This window comes from Lytechinus pictus, chromosome 3 (assembly GCF_037042905.1).
Source record: "Lytechinus pictus isolate F3 Inbred chromosome 3, Lp3.0, whole genome shotgun sequence".
Taxonomy (NCBI): Eukaryota; Metazoa; Echinodermata; class Echinoidea; order Temnopleuroida; family Toxopneustidae; genus Lytechinus; species Lytechinus pictus.
Window position 1 is genome coordinate 23,748,007 of NC_087247.1, and position 13,271 is coordinate 23,761,277.

A 13,271-nucleotide genomic window follows, 5' to 3' on the forward strand; every position below is an offset into this window, starting at 1 on the left:
GGCCGCCATAGGCCATTGTATACTCTATTATGTACAATATGAATAGGGAAAACTAATTTTCACAAAAATGAGCACTAAACCGCAAAAAATCGCGATGTATAAACGAAGTAATATATGCAAATCATCATTACTAACGAGATATATCATTTATGATGTCATGTATGGGAACATTGCTGTATTTTGATATCTAAATAGCCGCCACTGGCCCAAAGAGTATTATGTACAATGGCAATGGCCGGGGCCAAAAAATGACAAGAGTGAGCACTAAAATGCATGTTATTCACATAAACAAGTGGAATACTGACTAAAACATTATTGTTAATATGCCATTTATGTGATAAATGCCGAAATTCAAAATGGCCGCCATAGACCCTATATTTATCATGTACAATGCAAATGGAGAAACTAATTTTCACACGAGTAAGAATCATAAAATGCATGTAATTGTAATCTACGAGTAAAATATTTTCTGACAACATGATTTATAGCAAGACATATCATTTTTTTGTCATGCATGAGATAAATGCTGTATTATGAAATTCAAAATGGTCCCTATAGGTCCTAACAGTATTATCTACAATGTGAATGGGGACACATACTTTTGTAAGAATTTGGATTTGCTTGACTATGACATCCATATAATCCTGTTGTATGAGTAAAATGTTATTTGAAAACATTTTTTTTTAATTATAGCATTTCTTCTGCCATATAGGTGTTAAATACTGTATTTTGACATTCAAAATAAACTCTACAAGCCCTAACTAAATTATGTAACATGCGAATAGGGAAACTAATTTGAGAATCATAAAATGCAAATAACTGTGATGTACGAGTAAAACTATTGTTTTAAACATGATTTCTAACTAAACACATCACATATTGGTCGTGGAGGTAATAAATGCTGTACTTTGAAATCCAAAATGGTTGCCGTAAGTCCTAAAAGTATTGTGTACATTGTAACATTGGACATATAATTTTGACAGAATTTGGCTTTGCTTAACTCTAAATATTGCATATAATTGTGAATTGTGATGTAAGGGTGAAATATTGTCTAAAACCATGGTTTCTAACGAGATATATAATGTTGTGTAATTAAGGTGATAAATACTGTATTTCAACATTCAAAATGGCTGTCATATGCCCTTATTGTGAACATTATTTGTCCCCACTCAAATTGTATATTATACGAAAACGGCCTATGGTGGCCATGTTCAATTTAAAAATGCAGAATTTATCACCTTAATTACACAACATTATGATATATCTCGTTAGAAACCATGGTTTTAGACAATATTTCACCCTTACATCACAATTCACAATTATATGCAATATTTAGAGTCAAGCAAAGCCAAATTCTGTCAAAATTATATGTCCCATGTTACAATGTACACAATACTTTTAGGACTTATGGCAACCATTTTGGATTTCAAAGTACAGCATTTATTACCTCCACGACCAATATGTGATGTGTTTAGTTAGAAATCATGTTTAAAACAATAGTTTTACTCGTGATAAATTCTGCATTTTTAAATTGAACATGGCCACCATAGGCCGTTATCGTATAATATACAATTTGAGTGGGGACAAATAATGTTCACAATAAGGGCATATGACAGCCATTTTGAATGTTGAAATACAGTATTTATCACCTAAATTACATAAGATATGATATATTTTGTTATAAATGATGTTTTCAGACAATATTTCACTCACACATCACCATTTGGCCAAGCAAAGCCAAATTCTGTTGAAATAATTTGTTTCCATTCACATTGTGCATGATACTGTAAGGGCCTGTAGTGGCCATTTTGACTTTCCAATAACAGTATTTATCACCTAACTGACAGAATAAATGATATATCTCCATAGAAATTATGCTTTCAGACAATATTTTACTCATAGATCACTATTACGTGCATTTATGGTGGTCACTCCTGTGAATATTGGTTTCCCACTTTGCATTGTACAGTAATACTGTTAATGTCTATGGCGGCCATTTTGAAAGTAAAAATACAGTATTCAATACAAACTTGAAACCTGAATGATATATTTCGTTAGAAAATACGTTTATAGACAGTATCCCATTAATGTATCACATATATATGCATTTTAGTGCTCACTCTTGTGATCTCTTTGCTCCTCTTTTTCATTGTGCCTAATACTTTTATGGCCTTTGGCAGCCATTTTGAATATCAAAATACAACATTCATCATATACATGGCATATTAATAATATATTTCGTTAACAATTATGTTTTTAGTCAGTATTCCACTCGTTTAATCTTAATAATATGCATTTTAGTGATGACTCTTGTGTGAATTTTTTGGCCCCCATTGCCATTGTACGCAATGTTTGTTTGGGCCAGTGGCGGCTATTTCAGATATCAAAATACAGCAATGTTCCCATATATGACATCATAAATGATATATCTCGTTAGTTATGATGATTTGCATATATCACTTCGTTCATACATCGCGATTTTTTGCATTTTAGTGCTCATTTAAGTGCTCATTTTTGTGAAAATTAGTTTTCCCTATTCATATTGTACACAATAGAGTATACAATGGCCTTTGGCGGCCATTTTGAATATCAGGAAAATAAATATTTTGTCAAAAATTATTTTTTCAGAGAGTATTTCACTCCTACCACACGATTTCATAGCCAATGTGCGGACAATTTTAGGATTTTCATGGGTAATTTGCATATTTTGGCGGCCATATTGGATTTTGCCAATTTGCGGAAAATGCTCAAGGTTACACGAGTGGCATCATCCAGATTCGTAATCAGCACCCTCGAATTGACAAGAAACGATCAAAAAATATTGTATGTATAAAAAAACAAGGTTATGCCTCTCCTATCCTGGACTAATACGTCTATCAGCGAGACTGGTGGGGTGCGCGCAAAGAGTACAGGGGTGTACACCAGACACGTACTCTCGCGTAAGAGCTGACTTTCACCTCGATGGTATCAAGGGGTTTACGCACGTATCGTACACCCCATTTGCACCGGGATTTTTTAGTGTGTACAGAAAACCGTAGAAACTAGAAACTTGTGAAGTAAAAAAACAAAAAGGTCTCAAATTTGTTCGCGGTAAACAGGACATGAACAATATTTGTGTTTTACATCTCAGTAAGCATGGACAACATGATCATTAATTTTGTCTGGGTCGTTTTGTGCTCTAAAGAGTTACAAGCAGAAAGAGGTGTGGTAAGGGAGTACAGGGGCATGGTCTCTCTTTTATGTTGCCCCAAAATTGCACAGACTATTGCATGTCTATGCTATTCTCTGCTATGAGTAGTGCCCCTACGTTTTTTTAATGAGAATGAAAATATAGATTTTGTGAGGGGGCAAATTCGGTCCTTTACTTTTTTTTTGCTTCAGAAAATTGTTCTCAAACAATAAAATTTAATAGTTTTTTTTGACCCCCTAATCCATTATGAAATCCTGAATCTACCCCTGTGGCCATTTCCATAAAGGACTAACTGTTGTAACTTTGTTATGGCTTACTCCTATGTTAACAGGGCTCAGCAGCCAATCACAATCAAGCTTGCAATGGAGGTTCCAATAATGGCAAAGTTACCATAGTTGTAAAACTTTATGAAACAGGCCCCTAGTTTCTATTCATAAACGATTTCCAAATTTCGGGTTCGACCGAATTCTGCCGCCCTGGCCTCCCTTTCAGCCTATTTCAACCGATTTTTTCCTTGCTTTTTGTATTTCGAAATGTATATGCATTCATTTTTGTATAATTGTATCATGCATGTGTATATACCATTTTTGTTTTTTTATTTTTCTTTGTACAGGGCCCCCTATCGATACCTGTCCAGCATATTACTGAAAGGAGGGCACCCTAATAAGTTATTGTTAAAATTAATAATTTTTTTTTCTCCCGGTGGTGGGTGAAGTTCAGCCAGATTTCTCTTGGTATCCCTAAGACCAGTGTCCTTCGCAGAGGAGAGGACCAAGATTATAGAAGAGATATCTGGTTCCAGATTGAAATGGGAATCCCGTATGTAACCTTATAACTGGTAGTCTTCTCACATCAGTCAGGTAGCCAGAATCTTCCTGCCATAAACCGTAATACGAGTAGTCCGTATTACACCGTCCTCCTGCAGGGCAAGCTGAGTAAGAATAACAGGAAATTAACATTGGTCAATTTTATTTTTTTGCATTTTCATTTTGACTCGGAATGATGTCAGCTGCGAATCATAATTACCAAGTCATTGGTTTTGCATGGATATCAGGCATTGCGGATCGGCGCCATCTGAGAATCGACTTGAACTGACTTAAGTTGACTGGACTAGTTGGCAGTTGACCCCGGGGGGGGGGGGGGCGACTTCCGTTGACGAGTGGATACCATGGGGTCTCGAAAAGCACAATACCAATTGATAAAATGACTCCCACTGACTCCATTTCCGAAAATGCAATTTCAAAGTGGAACCGTCGTCACAGGGGCCGCGGAAGCGGGGGGGGGGGGGCTTTAGTCCCCCCCCCCCACTTTTCTTTTCCAAAACCGTGTACAAAAACGTAAAAATGACCATAGGATTGTGATTGTTTGCATGGTCAGCCCCCCCCCCCCCACTTTTGGCTCAGCCCCCAACTCTGAAAACCGTTCCGCGGCCCCTGCGTCATAGTGCCAAACCCCCTTAGAGGTCAAGTCCACCCCAGAAAAATGTTATTTAATCAATATAGAAAAATCAAACATGCATAACGCTGAAAATTTCATCAAAATCGGATGTAAAATAAAAAAGTTACAATTTAAAGTTTCGCTTATTTTTCCACAAAACAGTTATATGCACAACTCAGTGACATGCAAATGAGAGAGTCGATGATGCCCCTCACTTACTATTTCTTTTGATTTTTATTGTTTGAATTATACAATATTTCAATTTTTACAGATCTGACAATAAGGACTAACTTGACCGAACCATAAAATGTTAAAACAATGGTAATACCACATGTTCAGGGAGGAATAAAACTTTGTTTCACAGGACAACAGGGAGAAAATTAGAATATTTCATACAATAAAATACAAAGGAAATAGTGAGTGAGTGATGTCATCAGTCTCCTCATTTGCATTCCGACCTTAGGCCCGTAACACAAAGCTTATAGCAATGATCATAGAGCATTTTCTACATTATTGATTGCATTGACTATACAAGTGTTTGCATTGGCTGTACAATCGATCGTGAAAATCAAGTGGAGGTGCCGTGTCCGAGTGGTCTAAGGCGCCTGGCTATACATGTAAAGTCCGGGGTTCTATCCCCGGCCGCGGCACCTATGCCCGTGAGCAAGGGTACGATTAATCGCTAACCTTTGTGTTACGAGACCGAATAATTGCTTTGTGAAATTAAGCGAGACTTAAGAATGTCATAACTCTCTTATTTTAGATCCGATTTTGATGAAATTCAATGTTATGCTTGTTGGATTTTTATCTTATTATTCATATTGGGGTGGACTTATCCTTTTATAATGGATAAAAAACCAGAGTTCAATGCACTTCAAAAAGAGAATGCGCTGGGAATGGGATGACAGGAATTTATTAAAGATAACATCACAGATCTCATTGTAATGAAACATGAGTGATCGGGAAAGGGGAGATCCTCCGGCCCCCGAGGGTTTAGTAAAATGAGTGGGATAAGAGGAAACAAAAGGAAGTAGGGTGTAAAGGGCATTGGCGGCGGAAGGCAATCAATTTAGGGGGGGTCCACCTAAAATTTTGGGATGGACACAGGTACAAAATTTGACATGCAAAAAAAAAAGGGGTCAAGCAAAATTTTGGGAGGGACCACAAAAATGTTTTGACAAGCAAAAAAAAAGGAAAAAAAAGGTTATCAACCTAAATTTTAGGGGGGTCCACCTGATTTTAGGGGGACACAGGAAACAAATTTGACAAGCAAAAAAAAAAAGGTTCTCAACAAAAAAATTAGGGGGACCGCCCCCACCTCAAATTTAGGGGGGACACGTCCCCCCCCCCGCTTCCGCCGCCTATGGTAAAGGGGAGAAAGGAGGAAGAAGGGAATATAAAAAGGAGAGGCTTATAGGCCCACGTGGAACTATTATACCCGTATATTCGATTGAACAAAAATATATGTAGTCTTTAGAACGTGCGATGCCAACTTATAGTTTATCGGTGCAGAGAAGACTCCCAAAACTGCAACTATGAAAATAATTCAAAGAGATTCATGCCATCTTACCGTTATAGGGTCTGGATGGGGTTTCGTAACTGCAGCTACATCCTTGGTGATCGCTTGGTGTATCGGCCCAGTTTGGCATTTTTCTTCCATGTCTCGACACCCACCAAACATTCTGTGTGATCCGATCTGGAGCGTAGATGTAGGATCTATATCCCCTGGCGTAGATCATCTGCTTGCAGCTCTTTGAACTCTATGAAATGAATAAACCAAACTTAAAATCTGATCTAGAAAGGAGTTATGAGCACTGTAATGTCGCAGTGTAAAGGCCATCGCACACCTTACGACTTTTCGCGATCCGATTTTGGAACAAATCGCATTTTACTCATTTTCTGAAAATGTGAATGGAACATATCATTTTATTTGAGGTTAAAATTAATTGAAAGAATACTAATATAACCATTTTGAAATATTGCGAGCCTTTATTTTGGAGTAAAGGCCAAATTAGTTTCAAATCGTAGACAATCGTACGAGTGTTATGACGTCATTACGACTAGATGTTAAATTTGCTTTTATTCTAAGAAGGATGATAGCATAGTCACAGATTTGAACATAGGTATTTGTAAGATGATTTCGAACATTACACAGTAAGATATTCCAAGTCTCAATATTAGCATCAAATTCTACTACGCTTTATATACCCATTTTCACGCTGTGTCAAGGAAAAAAAGGCAAAAACAAACTGACATGTGCGGAACATTTCTCATACATTTCTCTTCCATGTTTAGGCAATTGAAATAAAAAAGATACATTTAAACATTTTGTAACAACTTTGCCACCCAAATTAACATTTCAACCCTAGGTATAGGCACATGCAATCTTTACCTTTCTTGTGCCAGCTGGATCTGAGGACACAACTGAATGTTTAACAATCAGACATCTGCAGCAAAGTTTTTATCATTTAAAGTGGGTTTACATGTCACATTTCATTTAATACTTGTTTCTCCACACTTTCCCCAAGCTTTACATTGATTTAAGCCCCTTTCACAATTGACGTACGACCACTTGCGACCTTTTGGTCGTGCGACAGGCTGCAACAGGCATCAATCGCCAGTCATCTCATAATATCGCACAGAGGCTTTCACAGTTGCAACAGCTGTCGTACAACAAAAACAACCAGTAAAACCCGTTGCACGAGTAAGTCGCTTATGATCCTATTGTGCTCGTGCGATCACATGCGAGTGTTGCACGAGGGATTGCGAGGGGAACGGTCGCACACAACGGTAGTGCAATGTTGTAAGCCGTTGCGATCGGTCTTGCAACAGTCTTATGGCCCATCGTATTATCGCACCCAGTCGCAAGACAGGTCTCTGTACATGTAGGTCGCTAGCACATGTGCAAGTGTTGTACGACCTCCAGTTGAGTAAATGCGACTACTTAGTTGTGCCACCTGTCGCACCAAGTCGTGCAACGTTGAACAACGCTCCCACGATGATCGCCCGACCGGTGGTACGACCCCGGATACGAGCTGATGCGAGTGAATCGGTCGTATTTGATCGCGTTCGGATTTTGAACATGTTCAAAGTTCAGATGTGACCAGTCACGACCACCTTGAGTTCGTGCGACCGTCTACAACGACTGCGAGTGCTCGCAAGTCACCAAGAGATTGCTCGTGCAACAGCAGGAAAAAACTGTTGCAGGCGGTCGTAAACTGGTCGGATGTCAATTGTGAAAGGGGCTGTACGGTCGCATACATGCGAATGCAACGGTAGTGGAATGTTGTAAGCCGTAATTTCGATCGGTCTTGCAACAGTCTTATATTATCGCAACCAGTCGCAAGACTGGTCTCTGTAGGTATCTAGCGCATGTGCAAGTGTTGTACGACCTCCAGTCGACTAAATGCGACTATACGTAGTTGTGTCACCTCTCGCACCAAGTCGTACAACGTTGAACAACACTCACACGATGATCGCCCGACCGATGGTACGACCTGATGCGAGTAAATCAATCGTATTTGATCGCGTTTGGATTTTGAACATGTTCAAATTCAGATGCGACCAGTCACGACCACCTCCGACCACCTCAAATTCGTGCGTTCGTCTACAACCACTGCGAGTGCTCGCAAGACACCAAGAGATCGATCGTGCAACAACAAGAAAAAACTGTTGCAGGCGGTCGTAAACAGGTCGTACGTCAATTGTGAAAGGGGCTTAACAAAACGAAAATCAAGCCTGATAAGCCATTTCATGTGAATCACAGCTCCGTGTAAAGCAGATTATCATCACGATGGCCAAGATTTATGGGGAAGGGATTTTAGTAATGGTCAAGACTGACAGTTTAGCCTTTCTGAGCATTACTAGCATAAGTGAATGTGGGGTATTGAATGTGCTTATTATTGTGTTTGAGGGTTACCCTTATAGTGTTTTAATTACAAATGAACGATAACACACGCACATCCTCGTATATACGGACACACACACCCACACACACTTGACATACACACACCCTCACACCCACTTGACATACACACACCCATACACACTCCCACACACCCACACCTTCGATAATATCACGCCATCACACTCACCAGCACCCTGACACATATCCACCCCTACACACACACGCACACCCCTCCCCCAAAGAAACTCACACACACTCCCACTTGGACACATCACTGGTGAAGGACGTCTTTCCATAGCGGTCATTATGACATGAATGAGATCGACAAGAATATGAGGAAGATTGATACCTGAATGAGTGCAAGAATAGTGTCCGAGTCGAACGGGTATGTAACATTGCGCACAAACTCCCCGACTCCCATCTCGTATGGCGTGGACTCTTGGGCAGTGATGTCATGTGGTACTGATGTCACACCTGCACAGAATTAGATAAATTTAGACATTCATTTTGCGCCTCAAAGGTCTCATTGTTTCCATATTAAAATATAAAGTTCAAGACCTAATTTGTTGTATTTGCATGATTGGTAGCTCTAGGTTAATTTAATTAAGATCATTTTCATTGTTGTTATTTTATAAAATTGTGATTAATGTAATTATCATTATTTCCTTTTTTATTATCATGCTTTATTATTTTTTGACTTTATCATTATTATTGTTATAATTATGATATTTTGTTATTGTTTTTTTTTATTTGCTAACATTTTTACCACTACTTCTAGGTTTACAGCAAGATACCTATATACTGCTGTGACCATTAGTGTTGTTTTGCGAAAGTGGTGGTTTATTCAGCAATATAATCATTATTTTTGTTGTGCCGAATTTAACTTGTGTCAAAAGTGTTATTTTCTTTGACAACTGCGATCGTGTCAAATGTTTTGTACTCATTCAAAACTGATAGAAAAAGAAAGGAAGAGACAAAGGTTATTTACACTGTAAACATGCTGTTTAAAAGTTTCTGACAACTATTGGTCAAAGTTTTAAATAAGTTTTTCAGAAAAGTTTAAACAATTTTAAAAAGTTCAAACAACTTGTTGTTAGAGTGACGGGCTTAAACAACTTGCTAATCACGTTTTACTGTGTATTCTGTTTGAACTAAGTAAAGGTTTCTCTCATTTACAGTACGTAAAACTTTAAGCTTTTCAGCCTCTTATGAGAGTGGTAACGTGGTTTTTATTTACATGTTTACTAAAACAAATCTTATAAGAAAGAGAAAACCTTACCCCTGCTTACAAAATAAGCCCTCAATCACCACAAAATATAGCTTGAACGTATTGGTGTGCAATCCAGACAAGCATGGGGTACAAACACATCTGAACCGATATCCCTCGGATGTCCACCTGCATGATGGGTTTCATGACATTTGCTCCGGCGACAATTGCTCCGATGGAAAATCTGCACGTTAAGCCAAACATCAACCTAACCTCCGAAACTAAATAAAGCCTAATCCATATCTTCGCATCATTCTGGACCAAAAACTTTACTACAATACTAACTCTCTTATCCTATGCCCTCTGAGATATTAAGACCGGATCCATTGTCGCAGGAGCAACTGTCGTGTCACCACATGGTGTCTCTGAGCATTTGCAATATATTACCTTCTGTCATGAGGCACTCCATCTCAACCGGTAACGACCTGTCACGGAATTCTCCATCCGGGTCAATGACGTAGATACCATCTTCAGTAATGTCGTCACGAGCTTTTAGTTCCGCACAATTCCGTGGTGGATCTATCATTGAAATGAAAGTGAATAAACAGATGATTCAACTGGAAGAAAATATAAGTTTAGAACACACACATTTGATTAGAAAACCCACCCGAATCACCCTCTCTAACCAAAAGATGAAGGCCTATTGACGTCTATAGATAATGCATATGGGGAATCGCTATGACGGATGTAGTATGTGAATTGATCTTCTCTTATCGATCGGGACACTGACCGACTTCGATATAAGGTTTTTTCTTGCATGGCATAAGGTATTTTATATACGGTGCTGATCACAGTGCACGATTTTACCACTATAACCAACTTAACGCACCTTAAAATTTCAACCTGGAGAGCGTTTCATGACTTTTCTCTGAAAAGTTGTCAGATATGACAACTTTCCTTGATTTTGATTGGCTGAGAAGCACTTAGTTCCTATGCGTGGTAACTGTCAGATAAAGAAAACACAATCTGTCGGATAAAACATGGACAAGGTAACTGTCGGATAAAAAAACACATAATCTGTCGGATAAAATATCGGACAAGTTCTTACAGTAAGAGAACTGATGAGAATGTGTTCCTTTTTCAGTGTATATCTGAGAGATTAATATTTTCCTTTTAAGTCAGATGTTATCAGACTTGTCATCTTTCATCACACTTACATATTTCACATCGGGCCCCACCAAATCCTTTCGGGCATTCACATTCAAAGCCATCGTCGACCTCTGTACAATTTCCATACTTGCATGGGGTAGATAAGCAGGCTGAGAGAGGATCATAATATTGAACATTGATAATTTGACTGTGAATGACTGAGCCATTTTACCATGGTAGTTGTCACAATGGCAAAGTTACCATGATAGTCATAAAATTAGTATTTATGAAACTGTCCCATATTTAGCGGAATAGGGCTATCCAATGGTATTCATGCAGTTTTGGAATTCTCTTTCTAATAAAGTTAAAGCTGTTCAGAAAAGAATTACATAAAACTGGAATCTGCTCGAGAACAGTATTACCAGTAAAAAGCATGCATTATGTACAGTAAGTGTTCAGTATTGTAGATAATATAATGGTACAATGAAATATAATCTTCCTTGGTAAAAAAAGTAGATAATTGTTGTTTGCTACAAATTAATTTAATTCATGGATATGTCGTTTTTTATACGACGTTCTTGTACTTGTCTTGTTAATACATTTTGTTGTTGCAATAATGTTTTTATAGTATATAATAGGACCCCATTGGAAATAAGCCTTTCGGCTTTCATGGGTTATCCTGACAATATTTTTCTTTCCCATTATTCTATTTTGCATCTTGTGATATCGTTGACGAATACTTTCAATCAATCAATCTTTTCGTTGATTTAGGTTCTGTTTCACATCTAATGTCTTTTTTATTTATATATCTTGCTTCTCATGTTGGTAACATTTCATTTAATGTAGTAGTATTATAGTAGTAGTAGTAGTAGTAGTAGTAGTAGTAGTAGTAGTAGTAGTAGTAGTGGTAGCAGTAGTATAGTAGTAGTAGTAGTAGTAGTAGTAGTAGTAGTAGTAGTAGTAGTAGTAGTAGTAGTAGTAGTAGCAGTAGTAGTAGTAGTAGTTTTGTTGTCATTAATGGTATATTAATTTGAAACTACTGGGTGATGGAGAGCTTACCGGGTTCAGTACACCTCCAAGTCACATTGACACCTCCTGGATAAGCCATCCTCTTGATGGCTTCAAGAGGGACGAGTTTATGGACGAGTTGGATAGTCGTTCCATTCTTTACTATAGACTTGCACTGAACTCCAGAAATTGGCATCGGGCACCAATTGCCGTTCGTCTCGGCTTTGATGGGTTCAAAGCCTTCATCAGACGAAAATAAAGAAAAATAAATTCATCCAATACTTAAACAAATAGATCAAGACAAAAAGTACAGAAATCATGAAATGAATGGCATTTAGTTCACACACGAAGACCAAGCGCCCGCCAAGCGCTTTTTTGAAATTATAGGATTAAAAAAATGTTTGGCTTATATACCTGTAACGATGATCTAAGACATGCATGTGTTTATTATTTTCTAAACAAATCTTATTGTTTCTCATTGACGATGGAGATTTATCCAATATAAAGTTAGTTTCGATCAAATTATTGTTTAAAGTAATAATGTAATTCACTATGTTATTGATATGACTGATCATATTTTTCATATTTTAAATTGTTAAATATCGTTCGCAGGGTTGATCAAGAATTTTTTTTTCCGTAGGAGTGCATAACTGGATTTAGGGGTTTGATATGAAATAAGTATTTAAATACAGATCGTTGAATAACGCCCCAGCACACCGCAGGGGAAAAAGGGAGAGAAAAGAAAAGAAAGGAGCCTTGTGAGAAATGCTAAAAAGTTATTTTGTTTAAACAAATAACAAAAAACCAAGAAGGAGGTAATTATCAAACTAACAAATAATTCATAAAAAAACATACATTTACCTCCCAATAGTAGGCAAATCCATGACGATAACAAAACCACTTTCAACATTCTAAAGCAGCTGGAAAGCATCCTCGGACAATAATTCTTGACAGTTTTAGATCCGACAATCTTTGAGTTGTGATCCTGAAAATAATTTTCTGGTCAGCTGCGACTTTGGGATCATCGCTCATCAGAGCATGGATGCGCATCTACTCTGTTACTGGGATACGATATGATATAAAAGCTATTCGATGAAGCAACACGACCGACAAGCCGTAACATCTCCACCCCCTCCTTCTCTCTCTTTCTCTCTACAGTGCGTATACAAAAAACGGCACAGATTTGAAAAGTCTAGAATTTTTTTGTTTCAAATTATGATGTCTATATTTTGGTGTAAGTAGGTGCTCTGAAGTCTTATCTTTCAAATGCCATTATAAAAAATTAGTTTCGTTCATGCTTGAGCGAACACGGAATGTTTTTGTCTGGGGTTAAAAGAGGCTTTCGCCAAAATGGCATAAAATGATAAATATGA

General features: G+C 37.8%; 1 protein-coding gene across 1 annotated transcript; it reads right to left on the minus strand.

Moving 5' to 3' along the window:
- Positions 1-3,719: 3,719 nt before the first annotated feature.
- LOC129255767 (contactin-associated protein-like 2) lies at positions 3,720-12,961 on the minus strand. The gene is made up of 7 exons (XM_064096670.1): positions 12,760-12,961; positions 11,950-12,138; positions 10,959-11,060; positions 10,189-10,320; positions 8,884-9,008; positions 6,198-6,387; positions 3,720-4,121 (listed from the first exon to the last, which is right to left on the minus strand). The coding sequence occupies exons 1-7, from the start codon at positions 12,827-12,829 to the stop codon at positions 3,931-3,933; spliced, it is 999 nt and encodes a 332-aa protein (XP_063952740.1). The 5' UTR covers positions 12,830-12,961; the 3' UTR covers positions 3,720-3,930.
- Positions 12,962-13,271: the final 310 nt, after the last annotated feature.

Bases quoted from the DNA above. Each gene is read 5' to 3' on its own strand.
- LOC129255767 (XM_064096670.1), bottom strand. From the start codon at position 12,829: ATGCTTTCCAGCTGCTTTAGAATGTTGAAAGTGGTTTTGTTATCGTCA. The intron at 12,139-12,759 runs GTAAATGTATGT...CGTCTGATGAAG, and splicing joins GATTTGCCTACTATTGGGAG to GCTTTGAACCCATCAAAGCC. The intron at 10,321-10,958 runs GTAAGTGTGATG...TTTCAATGATAG, and splicing joins TGGGGCCCGATGTGAAATAT to ATCCACCACGGAATTGTGCG.